The sequence below is a fragment of the Mastigoproctus giganteus genome, chromosome 7 (assembly GCF_048544385.1).
Source record: "Mastigoproctus giganteus isolate SK-2022 chromosome 7, ASM4854438v1, whole genome shotgun sequence".
NCBI lineage: Eukaryota > Metazoa > Arthropoda > Arachnida > Uropygi > Thelyphonidae > Mastigoproctus > Mastigoproctus giganteus.
This window is the reverse complement of record NC_143581.1, coordinates 191,527,931-191,554,964: the sequence shown is the minus strand read 5'-3', so window position 1 is coordinate 191,554,964 and position 27,034 is coordinate 191,527,931. Positions and strand designations below refer to the sequence as shown.

At 39.4% G+C, this 27,034-nt stretch overlaps 1 protein-coding gene across 1 annotated transcript in view; it reads left to right on the top strand.

Annotated features, from left to right (window-relative positions):
* LOC150083498 (putative G protein-coupled receptor CG31760) overlaps positions 1–27,034 on the top strand; it is a 397,647-nt gene that overhangs the window by 243,295 nt on the left and 127,318 nt on the right. The window contains exon 3 of the mRNA XM_090377319.1: positions 18,997–19,180. Within this exon, the coding sequence (XP_090233445.1) occupies positions 19,034–19,180 (147 nt within the window). The 5' untranslated portion in view covers positions 18,997–19,033. The remainder of the gene's footprint in view (positions 1–18,996; positions 19,181–27,034) is intronic.

Below are 27,034 nucleotides of genomic sequence, written 5' to 3'. Positions count from 1 at the left end.
CGTACTGCAGGGGGCAACCTACATGAAAAACCCCCTCGTGCCTTCCTATTGTGGCATGGCACCGGATATGCTGACACCGGCTACAGCTGGTCTGGCCGGTGTGGGAATACACACAGAGAACCACTGTTTTCAGTGCGATCGCTCCCCCACATAGGGCACCCTGGCCCTATGTTTTTAATCTCCCCGAACACCAACCATCCCTCCCTTCCCCTATTTCCCACCCTATCTTTTGCCTGGTGGACCCTGTCATCACAAACCCTTCACTTCTAACAGTCTACCCCCCATGGAGGACTGTTTTCCTTCCACATGGGTGCCTTCTATCCCTGTAACTTTCTCTTTCTAGGTGAACTGCCTTCCTATCGCCCACCTTAATCTTGCTCTGTTCCCCTTTCCTTCACTGCCACCCTCCCTTTTCACGTCTTCCTTCTCTACCAGTTTTTTCTCTTAACTGGGGCTCTCCCTGGCAAGTTCAGGCGCATCCCAGGTTTCGATCCCGCCAGAGAACTCTGAGGGCCACGAGCATTAGTAATTTTATGAAACCATTACGCCGATCTTTCATTGGAATATCCATCACGATTATTATCGGATTTTCATCTAGGCGACTGTGAACTAGTTCCATGTACCTACTTTTGATATTAATATCGGTTAAGTGATGACACTACATACAACAGAGATAAAAAGAAATAACACCTAATTCCACTCCTATGCACATCATCTGAGAAGAGCATAATGAATTTATAATAGTGATAACTAAGTCATTATTAAATACCCCAATCGCTGCTCGCAGCTCTTGTACCTCTGCACTAATATGCGGGCAGAGAGTGCGTATCCTATTGGCCGACCTTTCACTAAGTATGGTTCCTGTACGCACACAATATCAATTCGCTCCCTCTTGCATACTAGTCTGAATTCGTCAGCAACTGCTCTCGAACTCTGAGCATTAATCTGCAGTATATGTGGGGTATCATTCGACTGTGCATTGTACTGATTATCTAGTATGTGATCATTGTAGGCTTCCATTATCGTTTTCTGATTGTCGTACTCTCTCTTTCACCAATTTGAGTGCGTTCAAGTATTCAGGACACTGTTTATTCCTTACCCCTAGCATTGTCGCTGTTATGGGTATTGCAACAGGCATCCGTGTAACTATTCACTGAATGCAATAAAGATATATACTGAATGGCTCGCCGCTCGGTTTCTAGCCTTACATTTTGAGCAGATCGGTTGTTCCCGCCAATGAAAGAAAAACGTATGGGACCGTCCTAACCAGCACAATGACTACAGATCGGTTCATTGTGACAAGTGCAAAGTGTGTTAGTTGTCTGACAGCACCAGGGGTTTCCCCCATCTCCGCGTTGTGTACTCTGTTTGTGTAGCACAGAACTCTGTGTAGGCCAGAGATTTAAAAAGTATGTCGAGAGTGGAAGGATGTGTAGTGTTGTACCGTTGTTCTTCTGATCATTTGGCCGTTGGGACCCACGTTACCGCACTTAGCCCAGGGGAGGCAGGTCAGGTACCCAGTAGATTTCATTTTGTACTCTGGCAGGCCCTGCCACCTAGTTTCCGAAGATTTCAGTGGCAAGGGCCTGGTTCATTGTGGCAACGGTTTATGGTTGTATGTCTAAATCTCAACAACTGTAGCACATAGTACCTAAATGAGTCATTGAACTTGTATGAACAAAAAGCCAATGAAAATCCTCCCCAGCAAGAACAATAGACTTCTAATACGCCGTGGTACCTCAAGCACCTAGTTATTTCCCGTTTTTATTCTATTTTCACTAGAGAAGCGAGCAGTTATCTCAGCTTCCAAATTCTTCCTGGAGACGCCCATGTCTGCCTAATTCTTGCTATATAGGTCTCCTAACAGATCTTCCTTAGTGACTGGTTTTTCCATATCATAAAATATTACTTTCCGTCCTAGCCCTTTTGACGTCAAATCGTTTAATTCTCTCACACTCCTTTACCTCGTTTAGCTTCCTTTCTGTTTCCACCATCTCCATCACTCTCATTCAGCTCATTCATTCCTCTCAAACAGGTTTTTAGCTGTTCAATCACCGCTGAATACGCCTCAATTACTCATGATACGAGTAATGCTTCAGCTAATCTTGACTCATCAGCTACTTTCACTATTAGGGGATACCCTCCCGCTGAACTCAAAGTGGAAGCCGAAAACATTTGTTTCACCTCTGTCTGTGGATTGCCCTTTCTTCCCGAAGTTCACATCATCCCGAGATGCACCGTACTTGAGCACCTTACTATATAGTTCTTTTCCTGTATCACTATCTTTGTATTTAAGACACTCGATTTTTTTCTTATATTCCTCCAACGTTGTCTCCAGGTATGTAATCTTCTGCAACAGATATTTAATTTCTGATCCCACCAAAGAAGCAAGCCAAGAGTTGATTGGCAAGTCAGCTTTCTTTGACTTGCAATTCCTTCAGTTTTTTCACATTTATGTCCAGCAACTTTATCAAGCGTCTATTCTCAGTGCCAACATCCTAAAGGGCACTCTCAAACATACCTCAGCGTGAGAGGATCCCGTTAACATTCATGCCAATACCTTTTTTCTCATGGATTTATATTCTTCATTTATATTCATGGATTTATATATTGGAAGAATTAATATTTTTCCATCTCGCAGTGCTGGCAAAAAGAAACCTCACTGAATGACTTCAGCGATAGTTGCTGAATGACATCTACACCAGTGCTACTCAAAGTGTGGTCCAAGGACCGGTGCCGGTCCGCGAACTGTTTACCTATCCGCGACGAATTGGAAATTCGTCGAGAACATTAACCAGTCTGCGACGATTCGTCAGTTACCGGTCTGCGACGATTTTTATTTTACAAAGGTATCGGTCCGCGATGGATTGCAAATAAAAGAAACTGGTCCTGCACCACATATAGTTTGAGAAGCACTGATCTACACGATCCTTCACGGGGCCCTGCCTGATAGAAAGTTATCGAAATAACCAGAGCTTGTTCTCCGTGCAGTGGCCTTCCTCGTGGTGCATCGCATGAAAATATGCCAAAAGAGACAGGTGCTGAACCTTCCAAGGACTCTTCCAGTTTCATATTTGCTTCAGCTAAGTCAAGATCCTTTTTAACATTGTGCATAACCTTATTCAAATTGGTACTTACTTTGGCACGCTGCATCCGTTTACTCTCTTTAAAAGTTACAGCTGACAGTTACAGGCTCCGCAAAAACGATAAGTGTTTGCCTTTTATTTACATGATTGTTATTTTATATTGTACTTAATACGTAGTCATATAGTTATAGTTACGCTGGTTATTTTTTATTTTTAATTTAGATAAAGAGTTTTTGTGGATTTTACTTACGATAGGTAAAACCGTTATTTCGTTCCATTTTGTAGCCATTGTTTTTGGATATAGTGGTAGGGAATTCAAATTTTTTAATTGAGGTAGCTAGGTAGCTCTAACGCATAATTATATAGTAATACGCTTCACTGTTTCTATTTAATAGTTTCTATTCAAATACTATTGATATTTAATTTATTGATTTTATTAATTTAAACTACCATGCCCCAGACTAGAGCAGCAAAGCAACGGGCACAAAGTGGCAGGAGTGCTGTGAATCGGGGGAGAACTGAGGGGGGCAATTCTCCAACGCATCACAGCCTAAAAAAATGTGCAACTTGTGAAATGTTTGCCGAACTCTCTGGAACGGAACATGATATTGCCATGGGGGATGTCTTTGTGTGTGCGCGATGTAAGGAGTGTAAGGAAATCAGGCGACAACTCAGCGTTGTTATGGGCCTATATGAGAGTTTGAAGGACAGGGTGGATGCCCTCGAAAGATCTAAATTGAGGGGCCCATCAGGCTCTCAGCTGCCCACCTCAACGCCAGAGCTCACTCCTGGGCATCGGGCAACACGGCGGCAATCTCCAAAGCAGAATGCGCTGGTCCCAAAGGAACTAGTTATTGTTGGTGACTCTATTGTCAGGGAGACGGGGAATATATTTTGTAAAAAGGATAGGTGGAACAGGACCAGGGTATGTCTGCCAGGGGCAAAGGTTGATGACGTTGTAGAGCGGATATCATCTTTTAAGGGCACAAAAGGTGATATAGTTGTACACGTTGGCACTAATGATATTAAAAGTAGGAGACCGGCGGAATTACTTAGCAAGTACAGGTCACTGTTGAAAAAAAGCCGTGAATTAGGGTTGAACTTGAAAGTGTCTGCAATTCTGCCCAGACACGATAGGAGGGAGTACATGATGAGAGCCTTGTCGATCAATTCGGCCCTGGAAAGATTGTGCAAGGCTCAAGGGGTAGAATTTTTTTCAGCCTGGACTGTACTTGTTAACAGGAGAGATTGCTTCTACAGGGATGGGATACACTTAAATAGAAAGGGTGCAAGAATATTTGCTGATGCTATCGAGGCAGTGTTAGGTGGGTCGGAAAACTGCTAGTTTGGGGGGATACAAAGACTAATAGTTTAACAGTAACCGCAGGCAGAGGTGAAGGTGATTCTTGCACAACTTCTATTAGAATAAGAAGCGACCTGGAGCGAGGGGTGTTGGGGGTTTCAGGGACGGATGGCAGTCATCATGGAATAGTTGGGTATATGGGATGTGTTAGGGTAACAGGGAATAGGCATAGGAGCACGTATGCTTGCATGTATACCAATGCTAGAAGTATAGTAAATAAATTTGATGAATTTGAAGTGTTGGTCAAGACATCAAAGGCGGATATTGTTGGGATAGCAGAGACGTGGTGTCACAAAGATATAACGAATGCAGAACTGGAATTTGGGGAGTACAATGTGTACAGAAAGGATAGACAGGACAGAAAGGGAGGGGGTGTTATGCTGTTAATTAAGAAAAACATAAAATCAAAGGAAGTGCACCCAGTTAATATAGATGAACAGTGCTCTGTTGAGTCAGTTTGGTGTGAGATAAGCACTGCGAAAGGAAAAATAAGAGTAGGAGTGTGTTATAGGCCTAATGACTTGAATGAGTACAATGAACAATTGTACAGAGAAATAGAGTGGGCCAGTAAATCAGAATGTCTTATAATGGGGGATTTTAACTTCCCAGATATTGACTGGAACTTGTGGGTTGGTCACTCACACACTAGTCAGACTTTTGTGGAGTTATTGGATGATTGTTTTCTGCAGCAGCATGTTCGAGAGGCAACCAGAGAAAGTAATACTCTTGATCTGGTTATCAGCAGTGATCATTCGTGTATTAAGAATTTGCAGATAAAGGAACCACTAGGTGGCAGTGATCACAGTGTGCTGAAGTGGGATTTACTCAAAGAGGTAACTACCGTCAGGGGTAAAGGAAAGGGTTTTTGCTTCCGTAAAGGGGAGTACAGTGGTCTCAGACAGTTTTTAAATTCTGTACAGTGGGATCAACTGACGATGTTACAAACAGTAAATTCTAAGTGGGAAGCATTCAAAGAATTAATCGTGGAAGCTACTAGACTTTATATACCGATTAAGAAATATCGTTCAAGGTTTAGGCCTAAATGGTTATCAAATGAACTAATGAGACTCGTGACAGAGAAGAAAAATGCATGGGATGCATATAAATTATCAGGTGACGCAGAAGCCTGTGGCAGATATAAGCTAGTCTGTAATCAGGTCACAAAGGAGGTTCGGCAGGCGAAGGCGGATTACGAGAAATCTTTGGCAAAAGATGCTAAGAAAAACAGCAAGGATTTCTTTACTTATATAAACTCTAAAAGGAAGGGGATGAATATGATTGGACCACTTGACATCGATGGTTCGACTGTTGATGATCCTGCTCAGATAGCAAACAAACTGAATGAGTATTTTGCATCTACATTCACACGTGAGGAATTATTACAATTTGAAAATGGAAGAAGGTTATCAAATTGTAGCAGTGTGCTTAATGATTTTGTAATAACTGAGAGCAAAGTGGAGGAGAAATTGTTGAAGTTAAACATAAGAAAGGCACCTGGGGTGGATGGGATCTATCCAGTTATTTTAAAGGAGGCGGCAAAGCAACTAAGCAAACCCTTAGCCATAATTATGAGAGCATCCTTGGACTCAGGGGAGGTTCCCACGGACTGGAGATGTGCAAATGTGTCCCCAATTCACAAAGGTGGATCGAAGGGTGACACGAGTAATTACAGACCAGTTAGTTTAACTTCTGTTCCGGGTAAAATAATGGAGTCGCTGGTTAAAGATGCATTGCAGGATCATCTAGACAAGACTGCAGCGATAACTCAAACACAGCATGGGTTTGTTAAGGGAAAGTCTTGTCTGACAAATTTGATTGGTTATTATGATGTGGTCACAAAGGAACTGGATGCAAAAAATAATTTTGATATCATATACTTGGATTTCAGGAAAGCTTTTGACACTGTTGCGCATGGAAGACTACTGTACAAATTGGAGCAGAATGGTATTAAGGGTAAGTTGCTACAATGGATAAAAGGATGGTTAAGTGGGAGAAGACAGAGGGTGGTAATCAATGGGTGCTGCTCTTCGTGGACTAATGTTATTAGTGGAGTCCCACAGGGTTCGGTGTTGGGTCCACTGTTGTTTTGTGTATTTATCAATGATATTGATGAAGGTATATCAGGCTTAATGTCGAAGTTTGCAGATGACACAAAGGTTGGCAGGGTTGTTAATGACAGTAATGGCAGTGTGCTACTGCAACAGGATCTAGATAATTTGGGCAGATGGGCTAAGAAGTGGCAACTGAAGTTCAACCTTGACAAATGCAAAGTACTGCATATGGGTAGAAATAACCCCAGAGAAACGTACCAACTGTGTGGTACTACACTTAAGGTGGTAGAAAATGAAAAAGACCTGGGAGTAATTGTGCAGTCAGATATGAAGTTTTCTGAGCAGTGCAGACAGGCTGCTAGGGCGGGTCATGGGGTTTTGTCAATGATATATAGGAATTTTGCTAGCAGGGAAAAGGAGGTGATTGTCCCTCTGTATAAGGCAATGGTCAGGCCACGCCTTGAGTACTGCGTACAGGTCTGGAGGCCTCATTTTAGGAAGGATGTAGATTTGCTTGAGCGTGTACAGAGAAGAGCAACACGATTGGTGAGGGGAATGAAGGGATTCTCTTACCAAGAGAGGCTTAAGTTCTGCAAATTGCAGTGGCTGGAGACTAGGCACCTGCGCGGTGATCTGATTGAGGCCTTGAATGGGTTGAGCACGCTGAATTCTGATGGGATCCTTCCACTTGTTCAGATTACCAACCTACGGGGACATAAGTTCAAATTAAGAAAGGACAGATGTAGAATAGATGTGCGGAAATTTGCCTTTAGCCAGCGGGTGGTTAATTGCTGGAACAAACTTCCATCTGTTGTTGTAGAAGTTGATAGGTTAAATAAATTTAAGGAGGAACTGGACAGGCATTTGGAGGGAATGGTGTGTTTTTTTTTTTTTTTTTTTGGCTGATGCTGCATAAGCTCCTACACTTGCTTTCTTGCATCATGTGCCACTACTACTACTACTACTACTACTACTACTACTACTACACTCTTCTTTGGAAGTGACCGGCTGCACGCGATGTGGTTCTTGACATTGGAGTTACCCGGGAACTAATGTCACCCACCCAATTAAATCGGTTTCTGAGTCTACCGGCCTAGAACAGCCCGGAGATCTACTTCTTGAGGAAATTAAACTGTCCATTCTTGAGTCACCAAGTACCTGTTCTCCCTTGCCATTCTCCTGGGTTCCTATTTCAACTAACTGTCCTTCCGCTACTACGTCAGGTGTTTTCCTCTGCCTCCTCACAGGGCTTCTTTACTATGACCATCTTCCTCATTCTTAAGTCCGTCTCCTGTAGTCATATGTCTTACGGCACCGTCCTCTATTCAAGCGATCATGACGTTCCAATGGACGCGCTGCCCCATTCAGCTTCAGCGAATCCATCCCATCTACGTTATGCAGTCCTCATAAGCCGTGTCTATCGCCATTCATTACTTCTTGCGATTCTGTAGTTATTAGATGCATCCTGAGGCCTAACTGCAAATAATTATTGGTAAAGTAGTTTCAATCAAAATCTATTGAAGCATTCAGATGGCACAAGTTGCTTCTTCTTCTTCCATCAAGACCAACGTTTAAATATACCGATCAATTGTTGTCCTTTTCTTCCAGTTACTAACGTCTATGTTCATATAATTTGACTGATTTTTATCGCTACCTAATCAGATCAGAAATGCAACGAGGGTATGCAGAGATATTCCTGTTATAAAAGACAATCAGAGCTAGTTGAAACAGACTCTGGAATTCAAATATTATATTATTATTATTATTAATATCAATTTATTTCCGAAGAAATGTCCTTTTACAGCTATGCAGCTAGAGGACATGAATTATATACAGAGAAAAAACATAAAATACAGACATATGCATTGCATTGCATACAGAGCCAGATACAATATACGGCTTTAAACAGCCACTGGTGTAGATACAAAAACATAAAGTTACAACAAATACAAAAACATAAAGTTACAACAAGTACAAAAACATAAAGTTACAACAAATAAAAGTGCATCCGGATACATCGAAGCGTGGATATTGCGGTATCACAGAGAGTCCACCTAGAGCATGACTAAGGCATACATGTCTGCAAGAATGGAAGATCTGTAGGTTCTGTCCTTGCAAAGTTTCTCAGCGTCTATGGCTAATCTGTTAAATATTTGGAAGGAGTTGTGTGGAAACATGTTGTCCAAGGAGGACATGCTACGCAGCTTCGATCTGTATGGGGAGGTGTTGGACTGGCATCTTCTCCTGTCGGACGGTCTGGCGATGATATCCCAAATATCGGGTGACCTCAGTTTTCCGGATAGAAGCTGAGAGAGGGTAAGAAGGTTCCTAGAGATGATGTGATACCTCCAAGGAAGCGTATTAAGATTGGTGACCAGAACAGATTTTGAGATTGTAGGTGTTAGCCCGGCAACCCTATTTAGCCATTTCAAGATCCAGAATTCCAGGGAGAGGAACCTGGCTTGGTATGATGAGGGTGCTGAGGACCATATAGTCGAGGCATATAATGGAATTGGGAAAATACAACGAAGAATGTATTTGATGATAAGGTCCGGGTTATGGAAGTTGGAGATCTCTTGTTTTACTGCCCATAAAGCCGAATATGTTTTCGTTCGAGTGGCATTAAAGTGAGGCAAGAAGGTGAGGTCTTTGTCCCAGATGATACCCAAATCTTTATGTTGGGTGACTTTTTTAACTGGAGAATTCGCAATAATGATGTCCACATCGTTGGTATTTTTCTTCTTGGTGATAGAGAGTTGTGCAGTTTTCTCTTTATTAGGAAGCCTGTTAAGGCTAGGTCTGTAGCTCCCTATGCAATCGCATATATAGCCATTAGCGTGAACATACCGAAGAATATTTCAACCTTTCATAGCAAGAGTGAGTCCCACGTGCTAAATACACCGAAAGGAAAAAATTCATGGGATACCTGGTTCCTGAGCAATGCAATGCTGTCAACCCTATCGCTAGTGAACGAACCCACCGCTTGGCAGGTATACGTACACTGCATTCACTAGACGGTAATTCGATGTCAGTATGACTTTGAAAGAGGGATGATAATGGGTGCCTGACGCATGGATCACTGTATCGTAGAGGTGGTACAGAAATTACACTATCCCCGTCCGACAGTATCGGGTATACGACATTTCCGGAATAACATCTCATCGTGGATAGCGCTGTGGGCGGAGAAAGGTGGTGGATGAATGTGGCCGTCGACATCTGTCGCTCACTGTTTCAGACAACCGGAGAGCGATAGTGGCAAGGTCAAGGTGTGTTTATTTTGATTGCGTCTCCAGGGTTTCCTCTATATACCATATATACAGTAGGGGATATACCATATACATATATATATATCCCCTATATACCAACGATAGTGGCAAAATCGCCGCCGATTTCAACGAGGGAGATGCCAGAAACGTCTCCACCACCATCAGGCGATCATTAGCCGCAATAGGTTATGGGAGCCGCCGACCCACTAGAGTCCCATTACTAACACCACGACACAGGAACTAGCCTCAACTGGGCGAAAGGACATCGCAATGGATCTTGGATGATTGTAGAGGGTCTCCTGTCCGATGAGTCCCGTTTCCAGCTATTTCGAACGGACGGGAGGGTGAGTATCTGGCGGGCACCGCATGAAGCTATGCACTCGTCATGTCAACAAGGAACTGTTCAGGCAAGTGGACGGTCGGTAATGGTCTGGGGCGTGTTCAACTGGCACATGTTGGGACCTCTGGTACGTCTAGACGCATCTCTGAACGGTCCAGGTTACGTGTTCATCCTTGCAGACCATCTGCATCACTTCATGGTCACCGTGTACCCACAGGGCAATGTACACTTCCAGCAGGACAATGCGCCTCCCCACAGAGCAGTGGTGACTAGAATATGGTTTGAAGAGCATGCTGCAGATTTTACCACCATGGAATGGCCCCATCGTTCGCCGGACATGAACCCTGTGGAGTATCTTTGGGATGCTGTGGAAAGGTCCGTTCGAGCTTTGGATCCTCCACCCAGGAATGCAATGGAATTATGGACAGCAATGCAGAAGCATGGATGGAAATACCTGTGGAACGCTCTCGTGAACTAGTGGACTTATGCCTCGCCATATGGCTGCCCTTATCCGGGCAAAGGTGGGCCTACCCGTTACTAGGTAGGTATCCCCCCCCCAGATTTCTGTCCACTCAGTGTAGTTACCAATAGTACTACAAAAGGTCAGAAGTTGATTCTGCAAGTGAAACGTAAGTAAAATACCGTCTCGCATATTCGGTACAACTCAAAATTAAGTAATTAATGCAGAGCACATAATATCGTGTCTGTCCTAGTTAACTGACAGTACCCTCTCCAAAATGCTAGTACTGGATATGTGTTGTGTCATAGGTACAGCGGCACCTAAAAGTTAATTGAACTGCGCCATGGTACACTGTGATGAATATAGAACTCTGTAAAATATCCAGATATGAGTAAGGTGTTATGTCTGCAAAGTGTGCACCTTGTTCTGTTGTTTCTGGCCACTTAGCTACTACGAGGAGGCGGGCCATAACAATACGCGTAGTGTGAAAGGAAAGTGACAGGTAAGAATCCATCCCGTATCCACTGGAAGATAAACCAATTCCAGTGGATGCCAGCATATCCCGTAGCACTGGGAGCCTAAACCAGTGGTACTGGCAAAAACATAGCACACGCTTCTTGATTAGACCGGGGTTCGAGCCCGTCACCACCAAATACGGAGGATGCGGAAAGGTCAGGGCATGACCACCGCATATCCCGGAGCAATATGGCCTTAGTTGCCAATGCTCCTAAAAACCAAATAACAACTGGCAAAAAAAAAAGTAAATAAATAGAAGTAATAAATACATATAAATCAAAAAAATTAAACTGACAATAAAGTCAAATAAACGAATGTTGAAAATACCTTTAAGAAAAACAAAAGCCATCAAGAATACTGAAAAGAGAAGTGAGATACGGAACAGAAAAGATTTATTCAGTAGTCGTCATTGCGGTTGCAATCAGCAGTCTCGTCGTTGCAGAAATCAGGAGGAAAAAGCAGGTAACTATATCATAAGAGGTTATAATTGAGTTAAAAATCTCCAGTACTAACTGTTTCGGATAACCGAGAATCTATTATATTGGTTACACATTTTATAATGATGGTATAGAATTTCCATATTCCTCCCGGTCTCGCCATTGCATTCGAGTCTGTCCCGATTGATTTTTATTTACGACTTTTTTTTAGGAACTTCTGTAAAGAGAGTATTCTTAATTAATCTTCACCTAAGAAGAGCATTACATATTTATTAAAGCGATGATCTGTTTGTTAAGTAAATTAACTCTGGCTTTCCACAAGGTATTATCTTGTCTCTGTTATTCTCCTCAATTACCGGCCCTCTGCTGCAGACGCTACCTGCTATTAATTCGTGTACAGATGATCTGACGCTTGTGTACGCCTTGGATGAAAAATGATGCCTTAGTCAACACAGGTTAAAACTACAATCTGTAACAACTGACCTAGTTTATTAAACAAACTTTTTGGCTAAGCTATAAACCTGGCAAAGTGTAGAATTGCCTCTATATGGTTGGTAGATAACGAATCTGTACCTCATATTGAGGGATTAGAGCTTCCTAAAATTAATTCTACCGTTTCTGGATATAAGACACAAGACTTAATTTTGTATGTTTTGCAATAAAGCAGTAACTATATAGTGCAAAAAAAATTAATGAGACAGAAGTCAAAGAAGGAAAAATATAGATAAGGAAAATATTTTCTTACTTCTCTTCCTCAAAATAATCCCCAAGGGACCGAATATACTTGTTACAGTGTTCATACGTGCTTTGGAAAGACTTGGAAAAACTCGTCTGCTATAATGGTATTTAGTTCTGCTATCAGATTTTGAAACTTTCAATCTGAACTTGGGAAACAGAAAAAAAAAAGTGTGCTGGAGACAAGTCAGAAGAGTAAGGAGGGTGGATCAGCACTGCAAAATCTTTGCGAGAATCCAATCGTCTCTTTTTACTCATAATGCAAACAGTATGGAACAAATTTCGCGCAATTTTCTTTTTCCTTTTTCCCAAGTCTGTAGTAATTATGGATCTTACTGATTCCATATTCCATTTAACTCACTTGCTGGTATCCTCAGGGTTAATCGGTGGTCATTTGCTAGTAAATAAATAATAAATAAATAATCTTTAATATGCTCTAAAACTGCGCACTTGGGCCATCAATTCGGGGCTGCACGTCGATTACAGCCATTTACTTCGAGGATCATTTGCTATATATCCTCTCAGTATCCACTGCTATTGCACTGTCTCCAGTAGCTGTAGGATCTTGTGGTTTTTCGCAACTAATACGAGTAGAAGCGTTCCGCCTCCTCTTTGGAGGTTCAGTTCAGTTTATGTATAACTGTCTCTGGTGGCGCCCAGATTGATGTCCATCCCCACTTATATTCATGTATCCAAGTGGAACATCCAACGAAAAAAAAAATTATAATAATAAAAAAAAATAATAATATATATGTGTGTAAAATTAGTAGGGCAGACCATTTATCCACCAGGGAGCAGGCACCACAGGGGAAACCTTATCCCGGTGTCCGTTCCCGGCACGTGGGCTTACTATACTGTCTGTGTAAATAGCACAAAAATCCGGCACCCACCAGAAGTAGTACAGGTCTGATAGGTGCAGCGTCTCCCGCTTCTAGGCTTCCTAGTACCAGTTTTTTTTTTGGCAGGGACTGGTATCAGATAGAATTCTGCCAGGTACTCACTGCACCCTGGTGGCTAAGTCGTCACTAGGGATTGATTATCGGTTTGCCACGGTTCGGGCTCAGTTGCAGCCCACTTCCTCGTTGTAGATGGGCATTGGGCAGGCTTTCCAGGCGATCGCCATCCTGATGGCAAAGTGGTCAGAAATTACACAACACACAAAGTAGTGTTTTGTTTGTTATTGAAATAACAAACAAAACACTACACACACCTCTGGTAATTTTACATTTTATTATCATGCATGAACCACCTGTACCAAGTGTACCATGGCGGAATTGAACTAACGTTATCGAGTCTCCATACATAAGATACTATTTGCTAGTAAATTAGACCTATTGTGTCCTACAAAAATTCGGCTTTTGCATCCCTCGCGTATATTATAAAACCTTTAAGTCTTATTATAAAATTCAGAGTCACTTTTTAATAAATTAAAAGACAAAAAGTTAGATAATGATGATAAATTGTTTTCCCTAGATGTTGTCTTATTATACACTAATGTAGATGTTAATTATTTGCTCGATACACTAATACACTATGGGATTTGATTAACAGTGATTCCATAATATTGAATAAAACCAAGTTACCAAAAACAGAAATATTTCATTTAATCTGATTCCTCATTCAAGCCAATTACATTCATTTTCAATCGAACATTTATAGACAAATTTTGGGACTCCCGATGGGACTTAGCTTGAGTGACCTTGTCGCGGATATTTACCTCAACAATACTGAACAATTGCATTTAAATCCAAGTTTAATATTTTATGGTAGGTACCTTGACGATATCCTTGTTATTTCGCATAAAGATATTGTAATTAATCTCATGGATTCGTTTAACAAAATTCATACGAGATATAATTCACTTTAAAAGATGAAAAACCGGGAGAGAAATCTATAAATTTTACGTTAACTAGGGTCAACGATAACGTACATTTTAAAATATACTACAAACCAACAAAACACAGGAACATTTTTATATTATTCAAGTTATCACCCTTTTACTTATAAAAGAAGTATCATTTTTAACCATTTCTATAATGCATAAAAATATAGTTCTACACAGGAATCTCTTAATAATGAACTTAGGGAACTCTCTACAAGATTTTTGAACAAGGGATATACATTAGGTTCAATTGTGAGTATTCAGTGACAGGCGAAACAAAAATCAGAATCGGTTCCAATTAATAATAAAAACATTATACAAAAATACCTACTTTATTAAAGCTCTCTATGGTATAAATAATTCATACCATAATTATTTATACCAACAATGGTATAAATAATTCATTCGTATTTTTAAAAACACGGAATTTAAAATTGTTGCGCAGCCCATTAGTAAACTCCACACAGTATTGAAGATGAGGAAGAAAACTACAGTTGTTAACATGGAACGTACCAACATTGCGTCTATAACATTGCGTATGGGGAATGTAACTCTTTTTACGTTGGTTATACCCAAAAATTATCTTTCGATGCAAAAACAACACCAGGCATCCGTTAGGATAAAAAAGGACAGATGCGTCTGAACTTTCCATTCATGCCATCCATGAGAACCATATGTTTCTTTTTAATAAGGCAAGAGTAATTAATACACAATATGAATATACAAAACTCGAAATGAAGTTAAACCCTAAAGCTATAAATGTACGTAGACAAAAAACTGATTAACATTTTGGACTCGTGGACCTTTACGCGCATGTGTAAATAACATTATTTACATTGGTTAATAATTGATTAATAAAAGAGGGTGGAGATTGTTAAGTGTCACTTTACTTCTTGTGAGCACGGACCACACCAAAATAACTTTGTCCCTTATTAAGAAGTGTAGTCTAAAATATTTTAGTAAATTTGATAATAATTATCAAATTTAGTAAGACAATTATTGTCTTCAATTTCCAATCCGTTATTGCTGGTTGGTTTAGTTTTTAGTGGGTTGATGTGCATCGGCTTCGCTTTGCTCTTCCTTTTGGCAGTGAGCAGATAATGGAAATTGAATACAGGATTATTTTAAAGAAACTCTTATATTTTAACAATTTTAAACCATAATATCGTGTCATAAATTTAGTTTTATATAATGTATTAATTGGATTAATTAATTGGATTAACTGTTTTGCTACTGCTAATGTAACCTCATTATTGTTAAGGAAATACTTTCCAAAAAGATGAGGCTCAAAGTGATGAAACAGATGGAAATCTCAAGGTGCTCAATCAGCGGCAAATGGAGGATACTATAATGTGTTTCATACAGTCAGTTATATTCAATTTATTATCAACTGCGCAGCGTATAGTACTGCATTGCCATGCAAAACGATCACGCTACTTTCAAGAAGTTCAGTTAGTTTTCTTCTTATTGCATTTCTCAATTCCTGTAAAGTTTGCTAATACGTTTTCAGATTAACAGAGCCTGTCATGTTTAGGGAAATTTATGAAAACAGGATTTTTTTCATTTTCCAGAAGATTTTACACATACCTTTTCCCACAGAAGCTGTTTGAATATATTTTTTTCCGTGGTGGGGGGATGGAATTCAGTATGTTTCAATATCATTGATGCTTGTTTAATTCAGGAGAGAAGGGTACCCAGGCCAAACGTACCGAGCTCGTATCTCTCCACTTACTTCTTTTATGTACATGTCTACGCAACCAGCCTTTGTAATAAATACTCGTACACCAATCATACAGTCACATCTGAAAAGAAGTCAGAGCACTTTTACCTAATTTCTCACATAGTATTCTATACCACATCTAATTTTAAATTAAAACACCGGAACTTATGCAGGTGAGTGGAAGCCTGTATCATCGAAATAGACACCCTAATAAGTTGTCTTTCACGAAAAATCTTTAGTTATGAATGATAACAATGAATACCAGCAATTAATCCAATCAAAAGTCTAAAAACCGCGGTTCAGGATTATAAGGTGCATTGATGGAGCAAGCTAATAATTCAATAAATGACATCTTAGAACAATAACTGACTCCCAACCTATGGTACTGATACTATTGGTGTAGTGGTACGTATACCGTTGTGAAGTGGGGCGCAGGATACACATAAATAGCATTTATCCCATTTTGGTGGTACAAGAAATCTTTATTCTTTCAATTGTGTTTCAAGGTTGATTATATACAAATTTTTTTTTAATACAATCATGAACTAGGACACGTTCATGTCCGATCCAACGCACAGTGGTTCGGACATTATTTCATCTGCTGCGTACCACCACTGCATGCATATAATAAAAAGAAATATGTATAATAGATTACGGATAGCCAGGAATAGATTGGAAAAGCGTATTCTGATCTGTTAAATTCTTGTTCCAGTTGCATCAAGTAGAGGTAACACCGGATTGTCAATCTGTAAGCAAATAGAATGTCTCAATGAGGATACAAAGTTTGAAATATATAATGAAGTCCCGTATATCTATTCCTGATTAGTCAGGAAGCATGTCTTTCTCCATAGGAAGTTCACAAAAATCACCAGTTTACCTCTTAATTCTAAGAACTAAAATTACTAAGACTTTATGGATGGATATTCATCTCATCGTCTCACCAATTCGTTATCATTTTTTTTTGTAAGGTTACAAACAAAATGTTATTGACATACAAGTAATTATCAAATGCGTTTGGTGCAGTTCATTGCTAAAACTGTTTTCCATCAATTTGACAGCATTAATAATAGCTGCTATAAAACTAATTTTAGCTTGGCTCTAAGAGGAATGAACATTTAAGGGGGAAATACGTAGAAATTAAAATCCTTATAGTTTTCAGAGAGAGAGAGAGAGAGAGAGAAGCAAAATGTAACCCGGTGTTACCCCTCAGTGTCAGAAGACGTTCATCTTTTAATTTAGAGAAACTCACGTATGTTACTTTTTTTTTTTTCTCTTACAGGATTGACACAATGTATGGGTGTATTGTGTTTGGTAACACGCATAAGACTTGATCTATTTTGGTTTTAGTTTGATCACGCTATGCTACGTGTTTAGTCCGTATGGCATGTGGTGTTCGTATGCTATCATTGTTGACAATGACTTGACACATGCCTGTTGTAAGAAACGTGCAGTTGCCTAGCAACAACAACATTCGATACGAAATTTGTTGGATTTCGCTACTGAGTTAGTGCAACAGATGTATTAAATGTTGCACTCTCTCTTTCCTTTCCTTTGTTAAGCTCAGCCTCATAGCAGTCAATTTGAGTCAATTTGTGACAGTGATTTGTGTTTTCCTGAGAATTATTAAAATATAAACCTTGTGAAAATTAATAGAGGGATAAAAGATTAATAGAAGGGAAAAATAGAATTTAAAATTGTGTTTTATCCTTGCAGGACAGAGGAAAATGGTGTGTTCTATGTAACAATATGGGGGGGGGGGGCATTAACATAAAAACAGAAATTTCCTTTCCAAAACCCGTTTCCACTTCAATATGAAGTGGAAACCTGTCGCAAGGGATATAAAGTTTGGTGAAAGATGATGCGTACTGGAGTAATATGAGCTGACTTAATCACATTTAAAGCTGTGTCGAATAATAAATATGAATGAAAAAAAAGTTAGCTTTCTGCATATTTCGATTCTTTTGGGCTAATAAATAATAATACTTTACTATTCTCTTTAAGAGAATTAAATCCTTTTGGTTTTCTGGTCAAGTGGAGCTAAATATATTTAATACATGGAACAACTAGTTTTCATTACTGAGCATCAGCTAACGAATTACATTTTTGTTTACTTCCTGTCACGAAATAGATTACAGTAATTTGCTTATCTTTATATTTCTAGTCACTTGCCAACACGTACAGGACATTCCTCCTTTTTTGGGGGTGCAGCATCCCACTTCCTGCAAATGATTTTATTTCCTTGTTCACTTCTGCTGATAAGGGAGAAATATTTTGGGACAGAAGCAGAGAAAACAAACATCGAAAAAACCAAAGACGGAATTAGATAACAGAGAATAAATGCGTCTGTTCGTGATCTGTGATGATGAATAGAAATGAGTTCATTTGGCCCTTTCTAGATGAAATGAACTATGGTTATCTGAGCATTCAACCTGTGATTATTCAGACCAATACTGCAGTGGACATTGATTACTAGACAAATTCACGATATGGCACCTAATAAAATGGCTAGTCGACGTATATACTTATCTGAACAGTAAGTAATAAAAGTGACTATATGTGCAAAATCGACGTGTGTTAAAGCATTTTAAATTTGTTATTATTATAATAACTGCTTTTACTGATATTGAAATAACTATAACAATTAAGGCAATATTATATTTTCGACTACCTCGTGTACAGAAATGCAATTCAGGGCCCTATTTATTGCCTAAGGCTGAAACGCATCAAATAGAAAGGTCGTCATATTTTCATTTCGAATCCTAACATTATATCGTTGCTAGGCAACAGTCAAAAGTTACAAGAGCGAAGTCAAGAGAGCAATGGCAAATCCCTCTCTTTTCGATGCCATTACAAAATTTATTTTTTCTAATCTTAGGCAAAGATGTTTTACTGTAGAATTTAATATTCTTGTAGGAAAATCTTCGATAAAAAAAAAAGAAAATTCGAGCCTTAGAAATGCAATGAACAAAGGCAAATGGCCTTTATTGTACTGTATATATATGAGGATAATTTTGAAGTTCTTTATCTAAATAATTTTATCAAATATTTATCTTTATTATTTATAACTGTATTTTGTATTTAGATGCGCTGCAAATGCAACCGCATTTCTCATATATTTTTTCTTTTTCTGTTTCTTGTAGGCGCCATGACTACACAACGAACTAAACTTGTCACGTGATGCCCACGAGCAACCGTGACACTGCGAGTGCGCCACTAGTATTAGTGGTGGTGTTGGTTCTAGCAGTAGTTCCCCTAGCGGGTGAAGGCTGCCTTCAGTGTAAGCACAAACCTTGGCCTACGAAAGGAGATGTTGAGAGAATGCAGGTATATACATTACTGAATAAATTATTTTTTTAATCATGTTTGCCATATCATTTGTTTTTCACTTCAGCGAGGAGACAGGAGTTTGAAACTCTCCTCTTCTGACCTAAAGATATGGAATCAACTTCCACATCAGATACTGTAATGCAAAGAATGTGAAAAAAATGGGGAAAGGCGTGACTTTTTTGCCTTGAAAATTTTGCAAATAGGGTTGGTCATGAGATATCATAACCACAGAATTCATATTCTTTGCATTTCTCCACCGTGTGGTTGTCTGATCAGGGTTAAGACACTTTCTTTCCTCCACCATTGTCAGCTGTTTGCAAATGTACAGGATTGTCAAAATTCAAGATCACATTCAGGCCTCTGCCGACTTAAAAATGCATTTATTGTATTCAAATTTGGAATCTACATCTTTTAAAAGGGTGTAGAAGGGGCTTTAGGAAGGGGAAAAAATCATTTCCAAAATTCGCCTCAAAAAGGGACAACGGTGGCGCGAACTTCCCCACATATGTTTTGCATGCTTTGGGTAAATTTATGGCAATAAAAGAAGCTTTAAGTTGTTTTCTTAGTTACATGGTGAATCAAAATGGAGAACAGTGAATTTCAGCGTTTCAAGCTCCATTACAGTACAATCTATCCTTAATTACTTAAAGGAATATAGATAATTCTCAGGATCTCTCTATTTCGTAGTACTTCTTATACCTCTATTTCAGTGACTATACAGCAGAACAGGAAATGTAAGACGAGTCTAGTCGAGGTCTCCTGACATATGTCAATCATATGTCAGGGCTAATTTTTGGACATGACATCTGATTGGCATACGGAATCCAAAAATAATAAATAGATCTCTTCATTTGTTAACATTTTTTTGTCCACAATAGCTATATACTGATTAATTTGTTAAAGATGGGTAAATAAGTTCAAAATTAATTACCAACCGTTTCCTGTTCTGCTGTCTCTACGGTCACTAAAGTAGAACTGGCAGTAACACGAAATGTAAACATCTGAGAATTATCTGTATTCTTTTAAGAAATTAGACAGAATTTAATGGCGCCTCCGTAGCCAGGTGGGAAGGAGCAGCAGTGCGTAGCACACGCTTCTTGATTAGACCGGGGTTCGAGCCCATCACCACCAAATATGGAGGATGCGGAAAGGTCAGGGAATGACCACCGCATATCCCGGAGCAACATGGCCTTAGTTGTTAATGCTCCTAAAAACCAAAACAGGAATGACCACCGCATATCCCGGAGCAACATGGCCTTAGTTGTTAATGCTCCTAAAAACCAAAACAAGAAAAACAACAACAGAATTTAATTCTATGCAGGTTAAAGTGCTTAAATTTTCACTATTCTCCAAAAGGAGGTTGCTCTGTGCATTTGGAAAAAGTAATCACTTGATGCAACTTCTTGTGCAGCAGCAGCACCTTACAGGTGTTGAAGGGTACAGACAAAGGATAAGGCACAGATGAGTCTCTATGACGTACAAACGTCTAAAAAATTAGTCAAATTTGCGGACACAGAAATCTGGGTGTTAGAAGCGTAAGAGGACGAAAATGCATTTCTCTCGAAGTGGTCAAGAGGGCATTCACCGTGCCAAATGAAATGGCCGTTTCCCACTATAGCAGCCCCTTCGAGATCAACCATGTCTATTAGTTCTTCGCTAGCGCTCCGAAAACTCATTTAACTTTCTAGCATATATGGAAGCAGAAAAGGCACGGTCTTTGAATATTTTGTACGGTGACGAAGTTTACTTCCCCCTGAATAGAGTTATGAGTGTCCAAAACTGTCGTATTTCGAAAACAACCAATCCGTCCGGTAGTCTAAGTTGATTATACGGGATGGTTTGACTATTAGGTTGATCACTGATGCGATTTTTTTAAGCTGTTCAGGTGCAATACGACCTGTGATATGCTTTTCAGCGAAATCATTTCCAGCACTGCAATGTCTTCAGACGACTTCGTTTGTGTAAAACAGAGCTTCTACACATATCACGAACAGCGTAAAAGCAAACGAAAAATTGGGAACAAAACACGCTGAATCGTGGGTTCTAACATCGTGCCAGTTTCCATTTCCCGATTAAACTAACTCTGACTTTTCCCTATAGGATAATTTAAACAATGAGATGTATCCCTGCTGATATATGCATGCCTGGAAAACATCATACAACATATGGCTACCACCTTGCCTATAAGCTCAGATGCAATTTTAAACAATATGTGGCCAGCATACTGTTTGAAATTGCAGAGGATACAGTACGTGGCCAGCATGCTGTGGCCACATACTGTATGTTCATATATAACACAGTGGAGTTGTCAAAGGTTAGCTGGGGACACACACACAAAGCTACTACCTTAAATATAAGCAACAAACTTTCTGGGTTCTATTGGTGATGAGCTTTGGAAATGCAACTTTTTTGATAGAAACCTTTTTTTTTTTTTTTTTTTTGTAGTTGTTGGCGCATCGGCTTCTGTGGCCATAGTGCACCTCCCAAGGTTTTTGCAGTACTTTGATCCAAGCCCGAGGCGGGATTCGAACCCGCGACCTTTGGGTTGCCAGGCAGGCATTTTACCCACCCGGCTAGCCCGGTCGGCACCTTTTTTGTTTCCTCTGAAACGCGTAGAGATGTTATATGATCTACCCGTTTCTTAGATCAGTGGAGAGCTTTGATTATGATAGCGCTGTACTTATTCACATTTCTGAAATAATAATAATAAATGCTCAGTAAGCACACTCCCCGACTTACGCAAGGGTTCCGTTCAGCGAACTTTTACATAATTCGAGTTTTATGTAAGTCAGAATTTGCCAAATTTCATACTGGAGAAGCAGCGGCCTCTGTCATCTCGCATCTCCACCGCAATACCAGTATCTCTTTGCATGTATTAATTATATGTGATTATAATTATTTAATAAACTGTGATAACTTCTAGGCTTATGTACTGAAATTATCGTACGTTGTGCAGACCCTCTCTCATAAAACTGTGACCGCAAATTGTTTGCGCCTAGCAAGCTGTGAATGGCAGCAATATTCCCGAGAGGCGGTGGTAGTTTGAATGGCGGACCCTAAATGGCGCTCCAATTGGTGATGGCGATATTTAAGCAGACAATAAGATTGGTTAACCAAATTTTCAAAAGCAATATTATTTGGTCGAAGTCCAAATAATATCCGAGATTAAACAAAAAATCTTCACTCACGTAAAGATGGGGAAAACCCCTGGTGCCGTTTGACACTAAACACACATTCACGTAAATGCTCGAGTCATTTCGGCTCACTGAAGCAGCATTTCCGTGTGAGATGACGAAGATTTTAACTGCTAATTGAGGGAGAGGAGATAGGCATACATCGGGGTCAAAGTCATCAGCTGACAAGTTCACAACAGAGGAGGGTGTGGAAATGGGGGTGGCGAAGACCTTTCAGGTTTGTTATGTGCTTTGTTATGTGTACTTTCTTTTCTTTGGATCGATTCACTTTCAAGAATCTTGTGAGATCGCCGTCCATCTTCTGAAATCTTGCCATTGCCGATGAAATCTCGCGGAATGCAACTACCATCTCCTATATGACGAAGCATCTCGGCTCTTCAGCTGTTTCACCTTGAGCCTCAGCAGCAGTTGCCTCTGATACATTCTGTGCTTCCAGCTCCATCAGATCTTCATTGGATAATTCAGCTTCATGGAATCCGATTAGCTCTTCCGCATCGTTGTGATTAACCTCCAACTACAATATCTCCATAAGTTTCACTATATCATCTGCTACCTCTTCGTATGTTTCGTTCTTCTGAAGGCAAATTTTTTTTCAAAACCCCATTCAAACAGTTTTGAGTAACCTCTTTCCAGGCCTTAGATGTTTATGATGCCTTGGTAAACATTGTACGATTTCCAAAAATCTCGTAAAGTCAAACCAGTCTCACTCTCTGTTGCCGCTAATTCCCGTGCAAAAGTAATGCGCAAATAGTACACTTTGAAATTATAAATTATGCCCTGATCCATGGGTTGGATCAGTGAAGTCATGTTTGGAGGTAGAAACACGATTTTTATATTTTGATGGAAATCATCTAACTGTGCAGGATGGTCTAGAGCATTATCTAATAAAAGCAAAATCTTAAAAGAAATGTCTTTTTCTTTGCAACATTTTTCCACCTCAGAAACAAAACGATTTGAAAACCAGTCTTCGAAAATACTAATGGTTAGCCAAGCCTTAGACTGGAAATACACTGGAAGGGTAGCCTTACTCATGCCCTTAAATGTAAGGAGATTTTCCGAGTACAAGCAGCGGTTTTCTTTTACTGCTTTGAAACCTAGCAATGTATTTTCCTCTTTGGAAATATATGTACGGTCCGGAATCTTCTTCAAAAATAATCCAGTTTCATCGAAATTAAATATTTGTTTTCATTAATTATCATTCATTTATTGAGTAAAGCGGCCCCTAGCCAAAAAAAAAAAAAAAAAAAAAAAATCTAATTAACATACTGTTCCATGTAAAGAAGAGGGTACATTCCACCAATTCATCCATTATTCAACCTTAACTCTCCCAATTGCAAAAGTATATTCCTTCTCATAAAATTTTCCCTTGTTTTAACAAGTAATGGCTCAATCCCATCCACCAGATGAGTTACATTATCAACATTATTCAGTAAATCCAAACGCAAATCAGCATATTTCAAACAATATGTTTCCAGATCACCAAACGTACAGTTGCATCTTGCTGCGATTCCGAGACTATTCAGTTTAGCAAAAAATGATCCGTGATCTGTTAGTAAGAATGTATAACGTAGATCTGGTACTAACCAGATTGGTTTAATATAATTCACACCATTAACATAAGGGAAAAAAAATTGAATATTATTCTACCTTTTTCCGAACAATTCCATCTGTTTTGTCATTTTTGTAAAAGGAGCTCCCAAATCTTCTTCTTTTCGTTTCTCAAGTCAAAGTGTTAATTTCGATGTCCAGCAACTCGGATTTTATACCTCTTCTCAAATAAAAGGATAGGCGTCTAAACACTAACTTCAAATCAAGTGGCATTTTGCCAGCTAACACTTGTAAAGCTTCTGTGGAGACCGCTCTGCAGGCCATCACCATTTTGAGTAACATAACTCGATGTATAGAGTTATGTTATTCAAAACCAACCCAGATTGAGTGCTTTCCCCTTTGTCCCCCATTCCACCCGCGTTATTTTTGAGATCATTGCAATAAATTTCTTCACTTTCTCGGATATATAATTAATATGCGGGATAAAGTTCAAGCCACTAGCAATACATATTCCCAAGAATTTAATCAATAATACCTTCTGTTAAGAAATATTTGTTTTCCTGTATAGCCAGCCACCTTCATTGATAATTTTTTTTCTAACACATCCGAAAAAAATTTCAGCTGCTTATGAATCTGCACTAGAGGCTTTCGCCACTCACTTTCACATTACGGAAACCAGCACGATAACTGAATCTACTGAACCAACCATTATTTGCAAAAAATTTTGCATCTGTATTATCTATTTCTCCTTAATGTCTTCGTAAAGACTTCTAAGCCTTTGACTGAATACATTAAGCTTAGTCGGGAACACTTCTCACGTTGACTTTACATCAATATTGTGAGTAATTTTCCACCTCATAGATAGCACTAGAGCCATATTTTGTTATTGCAGTGGATTTTAATGGTGCTGAACTTTCACATGTTCTTTTATACGTGCATTATCCTTCAAAATCGTATTCACCGTTGAAGCAGCGAGACCAAATTCACGGGCGATAGAAGAGAAGCTTTGTTCTCCTTCATATTTCTTTATTAGCTTCATTTTCGTTTCTAAATCAACTTTGTTACGCTTAAGAGGTGTTACTCCCATCTTGCCATCATTTGGCAGCTTTTCTGTCATATTAAGGGATGAAACTAAGATGAAACCGTGAATTATGCCGCCAAGCACGTATCAGCACACAATGACAACGTCATGGGCGTAACATTCAATGTTAAGGACAAGGGATGAGAAAAACTCAGTAGCTTATTGTTCCGTGAACACTTCGAATTGAACCAAGAGGGGCCAGACAACGATCCCAGTAAACAGTCCCCTCTTTTTCCTTCCCCTACTCTCACCTTTCCCCTCATACATCCCGCTCTTCGCAAAAACTGGTAAAAACGGAATATTCCGTAAACCAAATGAAGCGCGATAAATGTTCATGACATCGTAGGATTCACGGTTGCCTTGCGGCCGCTACCGTCTCCCATCTCAACAGACAATGTATCCATTTGCGCACTCCGAACTGTGCACTGATGTCCTGATATATACATATGTAGGTACAGCAAAATTTTTAGTTTGTAGTTAAGGAAAAAGTTTACGAAGGTCGAGTTATCCATAAGTTGGGGAGCGCCTGCACATTTTTTTTCAATGTGGCCATGAATAAATTTAATATATTCGTTGAAGTAGTGATATAGTCCGGCTGACGTTAAGTTGAATAATGAAACACTGTTTATGTGAAAATCACAAACTACAGTGTGCGTGTGCGTGAGCGCCCACTTCAGGCTCAAAATAGCTACCCACTAAAGCGAAATATAAACTACAAAAAAAACTCTAAAAAATGCTTGATTGTGCTTTTTTTTTTTATCACAGTCATCTGCTCTGTACCTTTACTTACGGAGACGTGGCCCAACCAAGCCATACAAGATTTAATGTTTACAATTCCTCGTCCCTCCCCATCGTCCCTACTGTCGTACAGTCTTTATCAGGTCGATCAAGGCAGCAACAGCAGTCCTCACGCGTGAGTGTGCGGGTTTCTGAACATTCAGCCTTATTCTCACACAGGTTTTTTTTTTTTTAACCTTCTCCCTACTCGTTCTTGCGGAACCCATGAAAATGAACGACATAATCATATAAATTTTTTTATTCTTATTTCATTAAATGCATTTAAAAAAATGTAAGCAAGCCCATAAATTTCAAATGTTTTCAAGTAGGATAGGAAGCTCTTTGAACGAAACTGACCAGGGGGCGGGCTACCACCCCTCTCTCTCCACGCACCCCTGCCGCTAGTTGGCGCTGCCATAGAAACACTTTGAACCAAACTGACCAGAGGGGGTTTGCCACCCCCGCCGCTAGGCGGCTCTGCCATCGAAACATTTTGAACCAAGCTGACTGGGAAAGTATTCCGCCTTACCCACCGCTAGGCGGCGCCACCGTCGCACACAGATGCTGAATCTTTGAATGTGATGACATCACCAATCATCAGTCCTCTGAGGACTGATGTTTTGACTTCCCATGATGCTTTGCGCTCACCGAATTTCGTTTATTTTTTTATTTTAATATTAATTTTCTGCTGGATCGTAGCACATGTATATTTTAAAAAGAATTTTTGTGGTATTTGAACCCAATTTTAAATGAGAAGAGTATTTTAAGCAACATGTTAATGTTATTTTTAGGCAATAAATTAATTAGTGCTATTTTGAATTGTTGTTTTTACTTTAAAGTATTCATGAACAAATCAAAGGTATTATTTGAACATAATTAAAATATTCATAACCAATATTTTTAACCAATGGTATTTTGTCAGTTGAAAGTGATTTTCAATATAATTTTTAATGAAGACACAGAATTATAATGAACGAAGTCTTTTATTGAACACTTAACAAAATTATTTACAATTATTCTGATAAAATCTTTACTCACAGGTCTCTCTTCAATGTGCACAATGGAAACTAATAATAAAAATGAGCAGGTGCTTGGTCTAACAACATGGATCTCAGTTCAGATAACAGTGAATTTACAGCATTGAATATCTGATAAAAATTGAATTGTGAGAAGAGTCCTTTACTTTTCTTTTCCCCGTCAAAAAGTTCGAAATTAATTTAAAATTATTGAATTTTAAGGAGAAATTAAAAA